This window comes from Momordica charantia (assembly GCF_013281855.1).
Source record: "Momordica charantia cultivar OHB3-1 chromosome 1 unlocalized genomic scaffold, Mcharantia_2.0 BLBB01000001.1, whole genome shotgun sequence".
Classification (NCBI taxonomy): domain Eukaryota; kingdom Viridiplantae; phylum Streptophyta; class Magnoliopsida; order Cucurbitales; family Cucurbitaceae; genus Momordica; species Momordica charantia.
In genome coordinates this window covers 10,330,447-10,353,827 of record NW_028275157.1, presented here as the reverse complement: position 1 = coordinate 10,353,827, position 23,381 = coordinate 10,330,447, and the positions used below count along the sequence as shown (strand labels likewise).

General features: G+C 32.9%; 1 protein-coding gene and 1 pseudogene across 1 annotated transcript; both read right to left on the bottom strand.

The window, feature by feature from the left end:
• Positions 1-2,875: 2,875 nt before the first annotated feature.
• On the bottom strand, positions 2,876-7,693 carry LOC148213257 (receptor protein kinase-like protein ZAR1). Its single transcript, XM_088127923.1, has 2 exons — positions 6,084-7,693; positions 2,876-3,683 (listed from the first exon to the last, which is right to left on the bottom strand). Exons 1-2 carry the CDS (start codon positions 7,381-7,383, stop codon positions 3,043-3,045), a joined length of 1,941 nt encoding a protein of 646 aa, XP_087984049.1. The 5' UTR covers positions 7,384-7,693; the 3' UTR covers positions 2,876-3,042.
• A 7,148-nt stretch (positions 7,694-14,841) lies between these two features.
• Positions 14,842-22,653, bottom strand: LOC148213256 (uncharacterized; annotated as a pseudogene).
• Between the last annotated feature and the right edge of the window lie 728 nt (positions 22,654-23,381).

Here is a 23,381-nt window from a genome sequence, read left to right as displayed (position 1 = left end):
CTTAAAAAACAACCATGTCAAGAAAATTAGCATGTATGTTACTTTTGGATTCTTGAGTAAGTTATTTTATCTAGCACAAAAAAAAAGAACTATTTTTTTGGTTTCAAAAAACAACAATCTAAAGAAAATTAGCATCTATGGTTCATTTTGTTAACGATTTTGCTTTTGATTTCACCCAAAAGGATTCATACCAATGAAGATAATTGTCCTCTCTTATATACCCATGATCATTCTCTCCCCTAACCAATGTGAAACTTTGTTTGCAATCACCTTGCAAACCCAACCATTGGTCCCTTTTTAAAAATATGAGGTCAAAACAGACATTTTGGAAGTAAAAAAATTGAAAGTACTTGTACTAAGATGCATGTTTTCAAAATGCAAGGGCCAAAATTAACTAAAACAAAAAATACATGGAGTAAAATAATACTTAAAAGTTATCTTTCACTTTGTGCCATTAACTCAGATTTACAATTGAATAAATGGAACTCATGTGTATAGTGCTATTTAACTAATTTAACTTCAACCTATGATTTTGTAAAATAAATAAACTTTAATTAAAATATACATCTTTTAAAAAATATCACTAATACCTACCAATTAAATTAAGTTTAAATTGACTTAATGATTTTTAGTAAATTAATATTCTTTGTTAACTCGTGTACAACTCAATTGATCAGAACGTATATTTCAACTCAAAGGTCGGATCTCCGAATTTTTTATTGTCCTTAATTTTATGTGACAAGTTTTTGGCTGGGTTTATATTTACAAAGGAAAATAATATTTTTTTTTCTTTTTTTTTTAATAGAAATGTCTTCAACACTTTCAAATCCCATTTTTTATACGGTGGAAATCATTGGGGAAAACCTGACGAGTTGGGCAGTATTTTCAAATGATGCCAACAAAAAATGTAATTACAAATTTCTCAAAGAAAATACTCCTGTATTAACTCACGGAGAGATTGACAAGAAAAAATTATAGGCATATTGAATGTGTGACCAAAGTCTCACAGATATAACAATATTAATGAAATTTCGTCCCAAAATTAATTGAAAATGAGATTAGTCGTATTTTCAACGTGGATCTGTCTTTATTGGATATATACAATTAATTAAGGAAAAATATCTATTTTAACTTTGAACTTAATAAGATAATGTATCGATTTTTACTCCAAATTTTCAATTTATCATACTGCAGAATAAGTATTAATTAAGGAAAATATCTATTTTAATTTTGAACTTAATAAGATAATGTATCGATTTTTACTCCAAATTTTCAATTTATCATACTGCAGAATAAGTATTGCAATATTCGCCAATGTGAACATAATTCAATTTATCTTTATTTCATTTTAAAAATTATTGAAAAGAGTATTTCCATATATATCAAATGAATTATAAAACATATATTTTGTAGAGTAATTTAATGGTTGATTTTGTGCCGTGATCCAATTTAACTTTGTATATTGCTCAAATTTCATAAAATTAGTGAGTTTTTTTACCATTTTTTGTTGTTGTTGAAATTATTAGGTAAACTAGCAAATTTGAATAGACGGTAAAAATTGTAACTTTTTTTGTTTATTAATTTGTAAGTTTGATTTCCATGGCATGGTGTCCTTAGCATAACAGCCCTACTATCTTTAATGTCTGTCTGTATAAAGGGGGCCTTTGCTTTCTTTGATAGGGTGTCAGTATTTCTGTCCTTGCCTAACTTTATTATATCTTCCAAAAAACATGGGGTAAAATTTCAAACATAAATATCTTTAATCAGTAGAGCTATTATAAACTTTAGTTTCACGCTTAAATTTTTATAAAAGTATATCTATTTTTACCTTAAACTATTATTACATCAAATTAGAATTTTGTGTTATAATCTTTACCTTAAACATTATACACTATATTTTTCCTTTACTCGTTAAGCTTTTATTTGAAAATTTGTTAAAAAATATATATTCTCATGGTTGTTCATTTAATTATAAAACAAAGTTCGAAAATGAAATTGAAAACTTGTGATAAAAATTGATATATGTAAATAATAGTGTGTTTGAGATGACTTTTGAAAAACTTGCACAAGAACATTTTTTCTACCATTTTTTTTGAGGTAATTACTAATTTAGAATGTGTTTCGTATAGTTTCTTTAGTGGTTTTAGTCAAGATTTTGAGTATCAATATCAATGAAAATATCGAGGTCTTAATTTTATGGAAATATTGATAAAATGTTGATGTCAATAGATATTTCCGTGAAAGTTAGAGAATTTTAAAAATGGTAAAAAATATTTAAATTAACAAATAAACATTTTTCTATTTCTAAATAAGTTAAAAATAAATTAATATTAATATTATATATATATATATATATATATATATATATATTAGTGACATTTTCATATTTTGTCGATTTCTTTGTAATAAGTAGAAATGTTGATTTAACGTTCATGTCGGTATGAACCCATGGATACATGGAAATGTCGACCGATATTTTATATCATTGTTTTAGTTGTGTTTTCTAAAAAATTCACAATTTGGAGAATGAGACTGCTTTAAATTCAAATTTTGAGATGATTATCCAAAAAATTATTGAAAACTAATTATTGGGTAACTTAAGCACTTTAAGGATGATTACTCATAAAAAGTTTTTGAAAAATGTTTTTAATTAAAAAGATATATTAAACTTGCCAACTTGAACCATCAGGACACCCATCTCCGATTAAAAGGTCGTGAATTCGAATTTTCATATTGAACTCACCTATAAATATAATTTATTGATTAAAAATTTAATTTTAACAGAGTGGAAGTTCATCAATCCAAGTTATTCTTCTTTCTTTTCTCTAATGCCGGTTTTGAATAATTTTCCCACCATCCAAACATAAAATAAGCATTAAAAAGAAAAAAAAAAACTTCCATTTCATAATGGCACAACTCTTGGACTGTTCTAGTGAAAGGAGGCAATTGAAATAATTGACATTAACCAGCCAAGAGCCCTACATACAAAGCTTCATCACATATCTCACACCTACAAAACAATGCTACAACACACAAATCTCTTCACTGAGATTTGATTCGATCAAGACTCTCCGAGACCATTCTCATTCTCGGGCGCATCTCGGGATCAAGCTCGGTGCAATTTAGTGCAATGTGAAACGTCGAAACCACTTGTTTCTTTGCATAAATCTCAGGTACGAGTGTTGGGTCTATAACCTCGGTCAAGGGGCGTTCTTCTTGAAATGCCTTCCTCACAAAACTCTCCAACCCCTTCCCGTCATTTTCCGATCCAGCATCGGGCAATTTGCCACTCAAAAGCTCCATGAGCACGATACCGAACGAGTAGACGTCGCATTTCTGTGTGTACTTCCCTCCATACTCTCGAACCTCGGGCGCCAGGTACATCGCTGAGGGAGTAGAAATGCTTGGACCCATGAATGAGGTTATCATATTCTGGTTTGAGCTCAACTTTTTCGACGATGTTGTAGTGAACTTGGGTGTTCCTTGGCCGAGACGATTCAGTCCGAAACCTGAAATGTAAGGCTCGAGATCATCGTCGAGAAGGATTTTTGTCGATTTTACATTTCCATGAACATACTTCCGAGCACCAAATTCATGAATGTATGCTAAACCCCTTGCAGCTCCTTGGGCAATTTTTAACCTTGCAGACCATGGCAGAGGTGACAAAGAACTGGAGGGACCTCCTGCAGTAAAAAAATTGTCTGAAGATCAATAAAACGCCAAAATTCATTGCTTCATAAAGAAAAAACGACTCGATAAGTTACATTGACATCTACATCAGAGATTTTACTGGATATTAACCCAGAATGATATCATAAACATACAGAATAGATCTCAAGGTCTTTTCATATTCTGCAGAGTAATAAAATATGGGAAGTAAAAGCCCAAAAACAGTGAAGAAACAGCATATAATGACTACAAATGGAGCACAGAATCACAGATTCAACAGTCTGCCTCCAACTGGCCCAAAAATTCGTTAATTAAGATTCATTATGCATCTGTGAGTACCCTCGTCAGCTTACACGCACGATGCAGCTCAACTAATGTGCTATCCTACTACATTTGATTGCTAAGTCCAACGTTCCACTACATTACGAAGAATGTTTTTAAAAGATTCTAAAAACATCGTCAATCCTAGATTAAAAAAAATACTTAAAAAAGCGCTTCGAAAGTCATGTCAAACTCACCCAACAAAAGCAAATAAATGGAAGGAAAGAGAAGAGAAATGTCAGATACCTAGCATATGGCCTATGATATTAATTTAGGTGTGACATTAATGGGATTTAGCAGAGAAAGAAACAGAGGACCACAGAAAATTCAGGGCAGCTGCCACAATGTAAGGCTTGAAAATAATGGGGAAATACAATTCCAAAGAAAAGACAAAGAATGATCAGCACTTAATATAGGGAATAGTGCCAGGGTGTGAGGGAGCAAAGATGCCCCAAATTTTAAAATTCACAACCAACCAAACCAAACAGCTACAAGTGCTTTCTGGGAAAGCTTTCCCAAAAGTCATCTGAAATTTACCCTCCAAATTGCAAATAATATCCTTACACTTTTAACTTTTAACTCACATGCAAGAATTATCTCTACATTATTTCTTTGAATGGTGTGTTTTACCTTTAGAGTTAAAATGTCACATATTAACCAAAAAAAAAAGGTTTACTTGAAGGAAAACCATAAAATTTTCTAAAAACACAAATGAACACAAATGTTTGTGGTTTCAAAAGAATAATGTAGGAGTAATCATGTAAAACAATTGAGTACATAGAAACATCGTTCATTCGAACATAATTCAGTGGATAAGATACTCAGTACCTTTCTTAAAGTCAATGGCTTAATTTCGTACTTTTTGTTTCAACCCGAAAAAAGAAAAAAAGTACATGGACACATTTGCAATTTACTCTTAAAAAAAAGAGTAAAAGCTTGTACAAAACTTACACGAGGCATTAGAGCTTCATCATCAACCTAGAAGACAAAGCCAACGACGATGGGGAGAAACTAAGGCCAATCACTTTACTTGTTTTTTTCGGTTTTCTTTTTCTATTTGTAAGTATCTAATCGGTCTTACATGCCAAATTGATTCTACAAGACAACTAATTGATTCTACAAGACAACTAACTACTTGACTCTATAATATTTATTGTCTAAAAACTTAGATGCTAAATGGTCGGGTAGTCTGGCCCACCCACCCACTTTTTCACTAATAAGACAAGAGTTCCATTTTCAAAGCCTTTTTTTGAGTTTTCTACATCATCTATCATCTACAAAGTTATTGCATGAGGAAAAGGGTAAACCAACTAAGCCACCGCCACAAAAGTCTTCCCAAAACTAAAGGGTGATCTTTTCTTTCTTTCTTTTAGTACAACATGTAGAAGTAGGGGATCGAACTTACAACATCTCGATTGGAGAGGTATGTCAATTACTGTTGAGCTATGCTCGCTTTGTCAAACGGTGATCTTGAAACAATGCAAAAATTGAAGGGCATATTTGCAACTTTGCTTAATGTTTTGGTCTTTCTAATTTAGTTTAATTACACAAGTAGTAATATAACACCAAGGTAGGTAACATGCCCCATTTCTTATAACAAACAAACTAAGAATCTTCAAAACACCTAGACAAGCAAAAACTACTGGGAAAAAAGCACTCCAAAACATCCAATGGTAAATACAAAATTTAGAAAATCATTTCATAGAAGTATATTATAACCCTGTATTTTGTTCATTTATCCGATAATCAAGACCCTATTCGGTAACGTTCATGTTTTTCATTTCCAGATTTCGATAAATTTTTGGTAAGTGTTACGTTTTAAGAAACATTTCCAAAATTGTCTAGAAATGTTAGAAACAACAAAATTAAGTTTTTTATTTTTATTTTTGTATTTTCTTTTCAAAACATAAAAAAAATATTATAAAATATCTAATAAATATTAAAAATTAAATATAAAATAAAGTTGTTTTATCAAATAAAACGAGAAACAAGGAATGAGAAAGTAGGGGTAAATGTGTCTAACTATATTCAAACAGATCAATAACAAAATTAAATTTAAAGACAAAAACAAAAGTTTAAATGTTGGAAGTTACCATGTAGGGCAGAGTGCAAGCTTCCATTTTTGATGAAATCGGTGACCAGCAATTTCTCATCACTGGCATAGTAATAAGCTCTCAGCCGTACGATGTTGGGGTGGTGGACCCTACCGATGCCGTCCATCTCGTATTCGAAATCCTTGTACGTCAACGTGGCATCCCCATCGTTCAGTCTTCTAACCGCTACAATACTCCCGGCCGCACCCGATCCCCGCCCCGCCACTACCTTGTACACTATCCCACTCCTACTTTTCCCCACCACGTACGCCGATGCCCTCAACAAATCCTCTAATTCCAAATTCATCCCCTCGTCCATCACTGCGAATTTACCTTCCTGCCCTTCCAAATCCCCTTCGCTCCCTCCCTCGGGGCTCGCTTTTCCCGTTTTCCCCTCCCCCGCTGCCGCCCTCCTCCGCAACCACCATACCGACAGCGACACCGCCCCGACCACCGCGAAAATCGACGACACCACCGCCACCGTCGCCGTCCCACCGCCTCCGCCGCCTCGAGCTCCACCGCCGCCGTAGCCCTGGAAATTAGGGTTCAGAGATTTGGGGTTCTGTGGATTCTCCGTGCTGGGAAAAACGTTCGGGTTTTGAGCTTCCGGGCATGGCGTCTGTAACGGAAACCCACAGAGGCTCGGATTGCCGGAGAACGCGGTGGGGCCCTGATTCAGCAGCGACCCGACCTGAGGAATCTTCCCGGTGAGATTGTTGTGCCGGACGTCGAGATTCACGACCAGCGGAAGGTTCCCGAACGACGCCGGAACCTCGCCGGAGAATCGATTGTACGACAAATTCAGCGTCCCGACGAGTTCGCTCAACTCAGTGAGTCGCCGGGGGAGCGAGCCGTTGAGTAAATTGGAGGACAAGTCGAGATGCCGGAGCTTTCTCAGATCGGCGATTTGATCGGAGACGGGGCCGGAGAGGGAGTTGTGGGAGAGATCGAGAACGACGAGATTGGTGGCATTGTAGAGATGGAAAGGGATCGGTTGAGAGAAATTGTTGAATGCGAGGCTGAGTCGCCGGAGCGAGTCGAGGAGGCCGAGTTCGGAGGGGATGTAGCCGGAGAAGCCCTTGTTGGGGAGGGAGAGCTGGGTGACTCGGTCGCGAGTGCAGACGATTCCGGGCCAGTGGCATGGGGTTGAGTCGAACTCGGACCAGGACTCGAGGAGGTGAGATGGGTCGGTTTCAATGGCGGCCTTCAGGGCCAGAAGGGAGAGCCCGTCGGAGTTCAGAGACGAGCAGAGGGAAACGAGGAACGCCGATGAGAAGAGGATGAGTAATGAGGGGATCATTTTTTTTTTTATTCTGTATGGTTTTCGATGATTTTGGCGCTCAAATGAGGGGTTCCGCCATTGTTGTGGAGCTCGGAGTTGCAGAAGAAGAAGAAGAAGGAATTTGAATTTGGAAATGAATGATTTTCTCGAGGGGAAGAGGAACGTGGGTGTATGAAGGAGTGGTGATGGTGGAACCCACTAATCCCAATAAAGTGAAGAGGGGATTATTTAATAATATTTATTATGATCATTTATTTGTGTATTACCAAAATTCTATTTGGGTTCATTTTTATATTTCATTCTATGTTTGGAACCTCTGAGCAATGTGTTTCTCGAGGGGTTTCTCTGTTTTATTTTCAAATTTTGAATTGTGCTGCTTCTTGTTTTCTTGTTAGTTTTGGTTATCAAAATCTTGGTGTGACACTTTATTACTTGAAGTTTAGATTAGATGATGTAGATAGTTAGAGGTGATATGTTAATGGCTTCCTCAATATTTAAAGTGGTGTCTTTTAAACTAATATGAGGCTAACTCATTTGATTAATAAAATATATGTCCTCGATCAATAGGTTGACTGTTTGAATATTCACGTCATACCTTGTTCAACTTCAAAACTAAAAATTGTGTTGGAGGCCGTGTTCAAAATGTCAAAATGTTGATATCAACTCATATTTCGAAAAAAATAATGGAAATGGTGGAAATTGATGAATATATTTTGAATTAGTAAATAAAACTTGAATGGTAGCTTAATTAGCCTATAATTGATCAACTTTAATTATTAAAGGTAAGAATACGACAATTTTATTTATGAAAATGTCGTAAAATTTTTTTTAAGTAAACTTTAATAGTAAACTTTTTTGACTAATTCTTTAGGTTATTTCATATTATGATTAATTTGGAAATCAGATAATTATCGAATTAGTTTCTAAACACATTTCTAAATTCTAATTAACTCGTACATTTTTACTTTTTACCTACTTTTTTTTAGTTTGAATTTATACATTTTTCAAAAACATTTTCAAATCAAACTTTCCAATCAAATCTAAACAACTTCTAAACACATCTCTAATTCACCCAAATTATTCTGACTTTTTTACTTTTTACATATTTTCAAAATTGAATTTACATATTTTTCAAACACATTTTCAAATCAATCATCAATCCAATTTTCCAATCAAATTTACACAATTTCGAAACACACTCTAATTCACTCCTATTACTCATTTGAGCAACTACCTTAAAAAATTTTAGTCTAGGATGACCTTGAGAACTATTGTAATTTATATAAGTTATCAACATAGTGTGCACCATATCCTCCGAGGTCATATTTTTTTGTATTAATTAAGTTACTCATTCTACTTCATGTATCACCACTATTGGTATATAATAATATATATATTTTTTAATTTCTAAGATTATTTCAATATTTATATATGTCAATATTTCACATATATTGTTCAATTGTGTAATTAAGGACTAAATTGGATTAGAAATTATCAATAAAGCAAATTCCGAATTTGATTAGTTATACAGTATTAAAATGTGAATGTTGCATTGAACATACTAAGATTACAATCATCGAGGTTGTGACAAATTATAGATTGTAGTGGCATGGTAGGGAGAAGAAGAAAATAAAATAACCGTAAAAAAAATGACATGTCAACATTTCGTCGACATGTCGACGACATGGGGGAAAGTCGACTTTTCTCTTGTGTCGATGTCGAGCATGCCGACACGTTGACATGTCGCTCGACTTTTTGAATTATTGTTGGAGGTAAATTATCGACTATTATGTGTTGACTAAATATACAACGAAAAGTCTTAAGCTATCTTAATGACGTGAGAAACTGAATGTGACTCATCACTCAAAAGATTACCGACATCTCAATAAGCAATGCGAGATGACCTATTTGACCTTCATCGACTGGCCTTCGAAAGACGAGCCAATCTTTGAGAGCATCGTAGGCACAAACCTCAATGACAATACATCGTGATTCCCAACTTTGTCAGAGAACTATTGTAACAGTATCTGAAGTCTTGTCGAAAACTCACCTCTATAAATAGAGAGTCCTACTTCATATCTAAGAGACACAAAACTATTCTCTCGAGCAATGGATTAGATAAGTAATAACTTAAGCGTCAGAGCTGTTACTATCTTTTGCAAATCCTTCTATTGATTGGTCACACCAATCCGAGCTTTACAGTCCTTGATCATTTTCTAGATCAAACAAGTTGTGTCTATTAAGTTCATGTACTTTAATTAGAAAGTTTTTAATAGATTATTGAAGTTATAGAGTTGTATCTATTTGATCTCCCTACTTAATTTTTTTTAATATATTCTCAAAATTTTTTTAACATATTCTCAAATTTTCAATTTTGTGCTTGTTAACCATGCTAGTTTAACATTTTCCCTACAAAATCCTAGGAAAAAAAGGTTTTGAGTGCGTGTTAAGCATTTCGTAATTGAGTTATTAATAAAAACTGTTAGACCAAAAAAAAATATTGGAATTTCAGATACTCTGTGATTCAAAACTTTTAAATGTAAGATCAAATAAATAAACTTTTAAAATTTAGGGAGGGATTAATTTATTTTTTAAAAAAGTAAACTTAATAAACACAAATCTTTCTAAAGTTCGTTTTTGGAACCAAAATTATAATTTAAAATATATTAAAGACATCCCTATTTTTTGTTTGCGTTAGAAAAAAGAATTGCATGGCCACGACATTTATGAATTGAGGTATCTATGAATTCAAGTATGATAAAACAATATTTTGATTTATGTTTTAGAACAAATTGGAAGTGAGAAAAGAAATTAGAACTTGTTGTTTCCAAAATTTCTATACAATTTTGAGAATGTTCCAAAAAAAAAAAAAAAAGAGAAATAAGAACCATATTTAGTTGCAAAATCTTTAGATTTCTTTAAAATTTTGAAAATGAAAAATAAGAAACGGAAACGTTAACAAAGAGACCCTAAATACTACATGTCTCCGACTAGTAATGTTAGATGAACAAATATATATCACTCCACCTAAACTTTAAGAAATTAAATGTTGCACGTAGTGCATGAATGGTTAGTTTTGATAGAGAGAAAAAAAAATATAGTTAAAATTGAGTGACATGATTGAAACATTTTAAAGTTGATGATGAAATCAATATAATGCTTAAAATATAGTGGCAAAATTATTTAACATTCTATTTAATTTAGCTTGAAAGGTACGAACCTTGGTCGCATTTTAAAGTGAGTTTGGAATAACTTTTTGTTGGATTTTTAATAGTGAAAAATGGTGAAATTTGAAGTTATTGAAAAAATCGTTGAGTATATATACAAATTTAACATCCGAAAATTAAATTTGTGTACTAAGAATTTGAAACTTATTTTATATTTGTAACAAATTCATTATTTATTTCATAAGTTGTTTTTTGTTTCAATTTCATGTTGTTAAGTTGAAGTTATACTTCAAATGAGAAGTTTTTCTTCATGTTGTTAAAGTTTAACTTAATTCATCATGTGTGAGGAGTTTCATGTTTACACAATTATATATAGTTGTGAATTTATTCATTTTGAAATATTTAAGCATATTACAATTGGGTATTCTCCTCCTCCTACAAGAGTTCTCTCTTCTTTTGAGTTGTTCTTCTTGTTTATGTTGAGAGCGAGTATCTAAGAGTTCTGTCAGATCCGAATAGTTCGAGGTTGCAGTTCTACCGGAGTTAGTCGTTGTATCCTGCTGAAATGATTTCTGTAGTCTGCTAGCAACTTGCGCAGAACGAATAATTGTCTTCAGGTCAGTGCTATTGTAGCGTGCCTTGATTATATTTATCAATTTTTGTGTTCATCAAATTATCAAAGTGTATATTGTTAGTGAAAACATAGGGAGATAAAATTGGGGTTTGATTTATTAACAACTTGGAATACAATATGATGCTTATATAGGTCATTAACCCTAAATATGAAAAGACAAATCTACCCTCAAAGACAAATAATAATAATAACAAAAATATTTATGCTAACATTCCTCGCAAACTCACGATGCTACAACAATAAGCATTGAGAGTTTGTTAGATAAATAACAAAAGCGCGAAGTGGAGTGTGCCTTGGTAAACATATCAGCAAATTGTAGAGATGAAGAAACAAAAGATAATGTAACAGTGCCATGTTGGAGATGATGACTAGTGACATGACAATCAATCTCAATATGCTTGGTTCGCTCATGAAAAACTGAATTGCATGCAATCTGAATGGCACTCTGATTGTCACAATACAAGGGAGTAGGATGACGAAGATAAACACCCATATCTGCAACTAGCCAACGTAACCAAACAATTTCGCAAGTAGTCGAGGCCATTGCACGATATTCAGCTTCTTTAGAAGATCGATAAATAACACCTTGTTTCTTACTCATCCATGAAACAAGTGAATCACCAAGGAAAATACAGAATCCAATGGTTGACTTGCAATCAGTAGGATCACCAGCCCAATCAGCATTAGAGTAAGCACACAACTCTAAAGAGGAGTTGGGGGGAAACAATAGGCTCTGAAATTGAGTGCCGCGAAGGTACCTGAGAATACGAAAAACAGCAAACCAATGAACTGTAGAAGGAGCAGTGACAAACTGACTAACCACATGAACAACATGTGCAATGTCTGGACGAGTCACATTTAGATAGACCAATCTACCAACAATAGTACGATACAAACTGGAATCTAACAAAGGAACACCATCCGACGAAGAATATCGGGCATTGGACTCTAGAGGAGTATCAATAGTCTTGTTGTCAGTGATACGTGCACGATCAAACAAATCAACTATATACTTCGATTGAGATAAAAGATAACCTTTTGGAGAATAAGCACCTCAATACCAAGAAAGTAACGCAACATGCCCAAGTCTTTTATAGCGAAACAACGAGAGAGATCATACTTTAAAGATTCTATTCCATCACAATCATCACCAGTAATGATCTGCCATCAACATACAATGACAACAAAATGCGACCTACACTTGAACATTTGACAAACAATGCGAAATCGTGATGACTAAAGATAAAACCGAGTGAAGTAACAACTGTGGAGAACTTCTCAAACCAAGCACGAGGTGCTTGTTTAAGCCCATAAAGCGTTTTGCGAAGCCTACAAACTTCACTAGGTTTGTGAGCAACACCAAAAGGAGGAGTCATATAAACTTCTTCATGAAGGTCACCATTTGAAAAGGCATTCTTGACATCCATTTGATATATTCTCCATCGGCGAATAGAAGCCACATCGATCATAGTGCGGATAGTAGTCATTTTTGCAACAGGAGCAAATGTTTCTTCATAATCCATGCCATACTCTTGGGAGTAGCCTTTAGCAACAAGTCGAGCTTTGTATCGTTCAAAAGATTCATCATATTTAGTTTTAATCTAATAGACCTAACGTTAGCCAATAGTACGTTTTCCAAATGGTAGCTATACCAAATCTCATGTATGAGTCTAATGTAGAGCAGTAAGTTCCTCAGCCATAGCTTTATTCTAAAGTGGATCACAAACATCCTCTCTAAAAGATGAAGGTTTAGAGAGATGATGAATTGAAGTAACAAAAGAAGCAAAAGAGCTAGAATAAGAGGAGTATACAAAATCTGGTAGTTTAGTGGACTTACGAATACGAGTGGACTGACGAAGTGGAGGAGCATCCGCAACCTCAAAGGATGATTGAGCAACCATAGGAAACAGAGAATGAGATGTGGATCTGTCAATAATCAAAGTACCAGATTATGTCGAGTTATTAATAGGGACAATCGAAGTAGTGGATGTAGCTTCTTCAGTGTCAGTATTGAACGGGTGAATGTGAATGAGATCTAAATGTGACGAGTGATGGGAACTAGCAAGAATTGAGAAAAAAGAAATATGTTCTAAAAACACAACATGACGAGAGACGTACAATTTTTGACTAATTGGATCAAAACAACGATATCCCTTTTGACCAACACCATAGCCCAAAAAGACACATAAGGCCGACTTAGGAGACAATTTATTGCATCCAACGTGTGAGCAAAGAACAAAACAAGTACAACCAAAGACACGCAATGAGGAATAATCAGGCACATGTCCATATAATTTTTCAAAGGGAGACAAACCTGAATTATGTGAGGTAGGAATTATATTCACCACATGCGTGGCGGTAAGAATCGCTTCCCCCCAAAATTCATTTGGAACATCAGCTGATAACAAAAATGACCGGGCAGTTTCAACAAGATGGCGATGTTTTCTCTCAGCAACACCATTTTGCTGAGGATTGTCAGTATAAGATGTCTGATGTAAAGTCCCATCCGAAGCAAGTAAATAGGAAAAGTCATTAGAAGTGTATTCACCCCCCAAATCACTTCAAAAACACTTTATGACAGCAGACTGTTGAGTTTTCACAATAGCTCGAAAGTTGTTGAAAATATTAAGATAGTCGGACCTACGTTTCATTAGATAAACCCAAGTATAACGAGTGTAATCATCAATAAACGTAGTATCTAGAACCCCCTTTAGTGGGTACAGGAGACGGTCCCCACACATCAGAATGCACAAGATCGAAGGGAGCAAGAGAAACAGAAGTACTATTATTAAATGGTAAAGCTGAGAATTTTGCAAGTTTACAACCACTGCAATCAGAAATATCATGACTGTCTAAATATCCTAAAGCTCCTATAGACACTAAGAAATGCAAACGAGATGTAGAAATATGACCCAAACGAGAATGCCACAAATAAAAAATTGAAGACGAACTACTCAAGCGATAAGAAGATGAATCCACTCTAGAAGCTGCAACACCTGATACTTTGAGTTGATCCAAAACATAGAGTCCCCCCTACCTGTGGCCTGTCCCAATCTCCTTCTGAGACTGCAGGTCCTGTATAGAACAAGTGGAGGACGAAAAAGAAACTAAGTATCCAAATTTACATAATTGACTAACAGAGACAAGGTTTAAAGTAAGATTAGGAATATAGTAAACATCAGAGAGAGATACAGAAGGAGTAACAATTGAGCCAACGCCTACTAATGGCATAGGAGTTCCATCAGCAGTCATGATTGATATAGAAGAATGAGAAGACAAAGAAACAAAAGAGGAAAAACTAGGAGACATATGATGAGAGGCACCTGAATCAAAGACCCATAAGGTAGAAGATATAGCATGAGGTTGTGAAACCTAGAATTTCTGAAACTGCTCAAACATGTAGGGATCCAAAGATGGGGCCGCCACTCCATTATTGGAATGAGCCAGTCGATATGTCCACGGAGTGGGTTGCGAAGATTGCTACTGCTGCGATGATGGATGGTGTTGTTGTTGTTGCTTCTGTTGCGATTTATCCATCTTATTCAACAACAACGGACATTGAGCCTTCCAATGACCCTCCTTTTTGCAGAATGCACACTCATCATGAGAAACCTTTGTGTGATAATTCTTCTGTATGAGACCAGTTGAAGATCGCTATGGAGTAGCAAAAACAAATTAACTCTGAGGAGGTGTGTTCTTATCTTTTTTAGACTTAAGACGAATCTCCTCTACTAATAGTTCACTAACAACTGAATCAACAAAAGGGAGAGGAGTACGACATAAAATTGACCCACGTAATGGCTTAAAATCATGTCGAAGAGCCATAAGAAATTGGACAACTGTGAGTCTCTCCAGGCAATATAAAACTTCCGATGTGCTTAATTCTGAGGATTCTGTTAATGTCAACTCATCCCATAATTCTGACATAGAGGAGTAAAAGTCTTGAATACTCATATTATTCTGCTGTAGTGCACGAATATCCTTCTCCAATTGATATTGTTTGGCAAAATTAGATTGAGTATACAATTTTGCCAAATGATCCCAAGCCTGTTTAGCAGTATCATATTTTGCCAATTGAGCACTAATGGAGTGTGTAACAGAATTATTTATCCACGTGATAATCTTTGAATTGTCAGCCTCCCAAGTATCCAATGAGGATGCATAATCATTTGCTTTGGTGTCTTTAGGCTTAACTCGAACACCTATAACATAACTCCACATAGATTTTCCACGCAAGAAATTCTTCATAACATAACTCCAATACGAGTAATTTTTACCATCCAGTTGTACACTAATTGATTGGAGGACATGGACTGCAGCAACGTCTGACCACACTGCCGGAACGTGGGCTGCTGTAACGGCTGAAATTCATGAATTTCAGCTGCTGCTGCTCGACGATTCTCCCGCTAAATTGGAGCCGAATCCGAAAATCCTAGAATAGAAGGTCATTAACCCTAAATATCAAAAGACAAATCTACCCTCAATGACAAATAATAATAATGACAAAAATATTTATGCTAACAGTTAGTAGTCAGTTACGTTGTAACCTGTTTGTTAGTATTATACAGTGTATATATACAACGTATATTTACCCAACACTTTTAAGTATGATGTCTTTTAAATTATATCTTATAAATCTTATTAAGTCTCTCAACCTTTTTAACGTATGATCCTTAACATGCCTCCAAGGTGCTCATCAATATTCACCGAGATTCTATCTCAAAATCAATTGAGCGATAAGAAAAGTAGTTCATCTATCTTATAAATTTTGTTAGATCTTGATTTTTAATTTCAATATGAGAGCCTTACCGAGCACTTCACACATATATTTAAACTTGAGTATTTTTAGGATTTATAAAACTACTATAAGCACCATAAAAATTTTGAAAAATATTTTTAATCAACAAAAGAATTACATCACTATTTCAAAAAATAATACAAAACTCACTTTTAACTAGCCTCACATCTCACCATTTAAAATCAATAATAGAGAAAAAAAAATCAAATGGTTTAATTTCCATAAATCTAACCATTTTGGTTTTTTTTTTATACTATAAATCTAACATTTTTTTGAATACATTGTGCATGTAATTGCTTTTGGCTTGTTTTTTTTTTTTTTTTTGAAAAGTGTTTTTAAATACTAACATAAAAGTTAGTAAATATTTTTAACTATCTAAAAATATTTTTGTCGTGGTTAAAAGCACGAATGTCAAAATGATCAGTAATTGGTACCTACTTTTTTTCTTGAGGTCGAAGGTCCAAACTTTCATATCCCCAATTTATTGTATTAAAAAACATTTCTAGATATATCACCGTAGAACTAAAAAATTTTAGAAGGAAGAATAGAAACTTTCCACTTTTGTCCTTCTTGTCTTTTGACTTCAAAACGTCCCCTTGGATACTTGTATTTTGAAAAAGTTTCAATTTTAATCCATTTGTTTTTTTATTTATCTATTTTTTTAAAACCACCATCGTAACAAAATGAACATGGATCAAACCAATCACTTTTTAAAAACAAAAGAACTAAAATAGATAACATATATAAATAGAAATTAAGTATATTGCATAAGGACCTCAATAAAGATTTTGAAAAAATTTAAACTGAAAAAATATTTTTGCTAATGTAAAATTGGTGGGGTTGAGTGCGTTATTTAGAGTTCGTCTAGTAATGTTTCTGTTTCTTGTTGTACAGTCTCGTTTTTTTTACTACTCGTTTCTTTTTTACTACTCGTTTCTTTTTAATAATGAAAAAATATATAACTGTGCTTGGTAATTGTTTCTTGTTTTTTTAATTGAAAAAAGAAACATACACATTTTTTGTAATAATTTTTTGTTTCTTGTTTCTTGTTCTACAATTTTAAATAAAAGAAACTTCATATGAAAATTAATTTTAAAATTAAATATTCATAAATTCTGTATGTTTTATTTATTTTTAAATACTTTTTTATGCATTATGTAAGTCAACAATAATAAAATAATACTTTTACATGTGTTTTGAAAAAAAATTGGAAACAGGAATAAGAAATAAGAAATTTTATTTTATTGTTTCTAAAAATTTCTACAAATTTAAAAAACGTTTCTTTAAAATAAAAAACAAAAAACACGAACAATTGCAACGTTTGTATTTCTAAAAAATTAGAAACGAAAAATAAGAAATATGAAATATGAAATAGGAGAACTACCCAACTATTCCATTAACAAACTTTATCATTTATTTAATAGTTATTAAATTGTGTCAACAAAAAAGTTGGTGGGTCTCTTCAAACAAGAGTAAATAAGTAAAAAAGAAAGGAAAAAAAAAAGAAAAAAAAGGTCATTATAATATTAAAAAAAAAGTTAGTAGGATTGTTTCTTACTGTTCATCGGTCCTTCCCGTGACTTATTTATTTATTTATTTTGTTAAATATAATTTTAGATTTATCTAAAGTTTTAGATTCTTATCTTGATTTTCCAACCTTGATATTTCTTTTTTATTTGGACTTTTTAAACTCTAGAATATTATGTGTTGAGTTGGGTTGTAACAGCGACAGTGGCGAATTCAGAAATTTTATTGGGGGATTCATACTACTTACATGTAAAAATTCATAAAAGTAATTTTGAATCTAGTAAGAATTGTCGGTAATTTTTCTAAATTTTATGTAAAATATCTATCGAACATTGATTTTTTTTAGTACAATAAGTGAGAATAGGGGTTTCAAACTCACCACCTCTCAGTCAGAGATAAGTGTCACATGATGTTGACTCTACAAGAACATTAATAATAATAATAAAATTAAAAATTAAACTCGAAATAGTGAAACTAATAATATATAAAATGTAAAGTAAAAAAAACTAATATATAAAATGTAAAGATAAAATGTACTTTGACAATTAAAATTGTCAAACTTTTTTATATTATGTAAAATTAAAATTAAAACCCATATAAAATAAGAAGATGAATTGTCAGCCACAATTAAATCCGTAGATGAATTCATAAAAAGAATTATTGACCATCTGTGATGAGAACGATAATGTATAAATTTAAAAAAAAAATAAGCATTGGAATTATCAGCAACAATTAAATCATAAAGGCCCCACTAACTTTTATATGTGTGTATATATATAATTTTTTGACATATTGATTCTCGAAAAGAATTTGATATAAGAAATTTACAATTTTTCTTAATTTTTCATTTTTTTTTAAATTGACCTGATCTATGATTTTTTTTTTCCTCTTCAGAAATAAAATTGATTATTTTATTTTCTTTTATAAAACTCACGAAAAAGCTACATAGGAAAAATTATAGGGAAATCACGAATTAAGATTGAACACAAGCACCGGAAGAATACGAATTAAAAAACATAAAGAAAAAATATGAATTATGAAAAAGGAACAAAAATACAAATTAAAACAAAATAAGATGCAGTATTGAAGACTAAGAAAAACGAAATAAAAGCACAAAGATATGCTCAAACATGCTAAAGATTACGAAGTATAAAAAAAATATGTACTACAAAAAAGTGGGATTGAGATCCAAACACAGACGCATGAATACGTTAAGGGGGTTGGAGCTCAAATTAACCATTGTGATACTGACAAATTTTGCAATTTTGGAATATTATTATATACTGAACCTATAATTTAAAAAGTTGAGGTACCTTCGCCCTGGCGACAGTAAGGTGGTTACACACTGCAAGAGCAGGCGAGTGCGTCGCCACCTTCGTTGTCTGAAAACCACGTCGAGCACTACGATATGGTACTGACAGGCATTCGATTTCAGGTGTGAAGGTGGAGGCACCACTTGCTGATTGTTGGGGCGTACACTCAACCGTCAGACCTCGTACAACTTGACGCACCTCTGCTACCTCAACTGTCATCCTTTCTGGCCGGTCATCCGCGCCTATAGAAAAAGACTCTCACCTTTGCAAGTAAGTGAAAAACGTGTCACTGAAACCATAAAGACGTCTCTCATTATTTTTACTTTTTACTATAATTACTGACTTGAACATCTAGGTGTATATTAGGTCGAACACTGCATCAGCATCGAGTTTTCTGGTTACAGACTCATTTGTTCATCGATGCAGGCACTAGTCCGAGGGACACGTGGAACTCTCCGAAATTTGCCATCACCATTATGTTTTAGTCTTTCAATTATCAAATGATTTATTTTAGTTCTTAAACTTGGGTGGAAAGAATATTTTTAGTCTTTTTTTTTTGTTAATTTTCCAATGGATGATCTAACAAAAATTTGAATTTTGTTTTCTCCGAAACTAAATGTCTGCTGGTTGTATATACTTTCAAATACTTTTTATTTAGACATTCACTCATCAAATCTATACTATATAATAAGTAGAAATTTTCCCCTTTAATTTTAAACTGTTTGTTTATAATTTGATGACAATGTTGTCATTTCTCTCCTTAAAATTACACTATTTTTCTCCCACTCTCTCTTTCAATCTCTCCAAAATTACACCACTCATTCATATTCCTCCATCTCTTTCTACTACTCTTTCTCTCTCCACTATTTTCTCTCAAATTTATTTTTCTCATAAATTATTGATGAAGGGTTAATTACTTTTATTATTTAATAATACCAAAAGAATATAAATACTTTATCTTTAAAAAATTAGAATATATCAAGTTTTATCTTTCGTTTATAAATTAATTTTAAAAAATTACAAGTTATTGAAATATGAAAGATTATTAGCAAATAGATCTATAATCAACTTATCTGTCGTTTTAAATTTATATTATTCTAATAATTTATTTACTTTAATTAAATTATGCCTCTTGAATTTTTGTAAAATTAATTTATATTATAAATCTTAACTACAATTTTTTAATGTATTTTTTATACTGAAAAATAAAACTACCAAATTTTATGATGCACGTGTTGTAACTAGTAAAGAAATAAAAGTCTTATCCATGTCAAATTTTTATTAAATAACTCACTTAAATAATGTATATTAAGGACTAAAATAAAATTGAATAAAATAAAATTTAGAGAGCAGAAAATAAGATCTAGACTATTTGCATCTTTCATCTATGTCTCACTTTCTAATATTTTTAAAATGTTTTTTTAGTATAACAAATGGGGTGGGGGAATCGAATTTATGACTTTAAAAATAAATTACAAAAATAATGTTAGTTTAAAAATAATAACTAAATAAATAAATACAAAAGTAAGTTAGGTTTTTGAAACTATTGAAAAAAATAGGTTAGGTCAAAGAAGAGGTCAAAACTCGCGTACAATGGACACGACTTCCGTGCAACGTGTATTGTCGACTGGCGGTTGAAGAGGCTGTTGATGGAGAAGTCGTGTATGCCACCTATTTTTAAATTTTTTTTGTTATTTTTATATTATCTTCCACCTATTTTTCAGTTTTTTATTGTTATTTTTATATATTTTTTTATTAATATTGCAAAATTAGACTAAAACCAATTTAATGAATTATAAGCTTGTGTTTTCATGTTTTTATATTATAAAGTAAACATTTGTCAAATATCAAATTTTATAGTTGTTAAACATTCGATACAAAAGTTGTTATAAACTTTAAACATATTACAAAACATAGTAATCATGTACCACATTGTCGTGGTCTTCTTACGCGACGTTCATGACGATGTTCTTGCTGAACAGATGATGAGTCAGGTTGATGAGCTGAACTAGATGCGGTGTCTAAATGAACTTTTGGTGTATGAATTGTTAGAAAATGCGATTGGATAGGAGTACTCATGATTTGTTCATCTCCTATAGCATCTTCATTTTGTTTATGAACTTGTTCAGCTTCTTGTGCTTCATCTTGAACTTCTTCATTTGGTTGTGCTTGATTGCGCCTACGACGAGGACGTCTCATTTCGAAGTTTGAAGCAACTCTTGGATAAACTGAATTTGATTCAGTTACGCGAATGCAAGTATCACACATTGATTTTAATATAGGTAAATTTTCTTTTACTGCAAAGTTTTGTACGTTACTAAAAAAATCCTATAATTTATATAATAATTATTAACATTTAATTTGATTTAAATATTTTAATTAAAAAATATAAGAAATGTAATACTAACCATGTAACCGTGATAAGCAGATTTACGTGTGATAATTACTTTCTTGTAATCGAATCATACCACTTTTGATAATCATCTGACACGGTCGACATATCTGTTGCATCACTAAATGCACACCAATCATGACGTTGACGCCATAGTGATATATATGCTTCATGTTGACGTTGCCAATCGTGATCATGTTTTCCTCGTAGGTCGATCTGATATAGACTCGTGTCAGTATTATAGTATGATAGTTTATTCAGTAGAAGCCTAAATTGTTGCAACACTCGATTTGGTAGATGCCACTCGATAATATGAAAACATATAAGAGAATTTGAAGTCAACAAAATGTCTCGCCCATTATGACAATATTCAGGTAATAGAGTCATAATGTCGTGATTGTACAATGTCCAAATAATCTGAAATCATTAATAAATAAGTATTAATATTAATATTAAGTTAAATATAATTATTTATTTGCAAGCAATATATTCACTCATACCTTGTTTGTGGCTTAGTCGATTAAAGCATATTCGATATTGAACCAACATGTTCGTAGATTGTTCAGAAGCCATCGAAACTCCATTCCATCTGCATTATGTAAAACTTATTCAGTTACATATAATTTAAAAATCACATATTGATATAACCGTGCACTGAGAGGACGTCTAGCATATTGTTCAAGAGTGAGTACATGGTGTTGTGGAGCAATTGCAGGAAACCTATCCCACGCCCACACTTGTAAAAGTATCAATGAACCTTTTATATCCAGGGTGTCAGCTCGACTAGCCTGACAGAGTTCTCGATATAACCATGAGAGGCATGCACTATCCCATGAATATCGTCCAACTTTCTCGAAATCAGTCAGTAACGTAAGGAACATGAGATGAACTAATGTGTTAGATTTATCGTGAAATAAAAATCTACCAATGAGTTGCATAATATATGCTTGTGCGTATCTCTGTATCGTAACCTCATCAGCATTTGGTGGTAATTCAGTGAATTGTGCCGCTAGTCAAGGAATACTCAACCTAGATCCCTTAAGTTGAGGAGATCGTACTCCTAGTAAATCCTCACATAATTGTGCACAATCGTATTGCAAGGATCCTATAATGGGCTCTCCATCAACAGGTAACCCTAACTGCACAACAACATCTTGTAGTGTAATAGTATACTCTCCACCAGGCATCTGAAACGAGTAAGTCTTTTACCTCCTTCGCTCTACCAGTGCAGTAATAAGGTGTCAATCTAACTGAGTAAACCATATCTGTGAAACTCATCGAAATCCAAATTGTTGTAGATATGACACTATACGATTATCTAGCCTAATGTTATGAGATACTACGACCTCTCTTCTTCGACATTGCAAAACTATGGTAGATCCATTATCCCACACTAATTGTGAACGATGTGATCGTTGTAAGTATAACTTATGTGAATCCAAAGGTCCTGGATCCATAATTAATGCTGGAATATAATAAGACAAATAACACAATTATAACCAAAGTTCATTTCAAATAACATGACATAAAATATAGTACATTACAATCTCAAATATAAAACTATTACAAAGCAACAAATGATTCAATAAAGCATAGTGTATTACAAAGCAATAATCCGAATATGTGATAAAATATAGGCTATTACAAAGCAACAATGCCACACTAATTGAGAACGATATGACCGCATATGTTTCAACCTGTACATAGAAAATATAGAATCGATTCCAATATTAATAGATCTGTAACAGTATGTTAAAAAATAATTAAAAAAATCCACCTTAATCATTCATTTGTCTCGAAGATGAAGCGTCGGAATTGCGAGTTGGACATGTACGTTTGTTATGACCTTTTTTGCATATTCCACAATGAAATTTCGTATTCGCCTCTCGCCAATCCATCTCATTGTGAATGCGGGAAGTTTTTGGACGTCCATGTTCCCTAAAAAAATTTGGGTTCGAATGAATAACATCAAACTTCACTTCCGGCCAATAGTCCCTATGTTGTATATGGTAGAATCGAGATGGATAACAAAGTTGGTACCGTGACAATTCGTAAAACTTCTTGACATAAGGCAAATATGGCAAGTGAACATGATTGCAGACTGCAATTACATGAGAACACAATATCTTGAAAGATTGCCACTTGTTACAAGTACATGTGTTGTCCTTCAAGCAAACGACTTGAG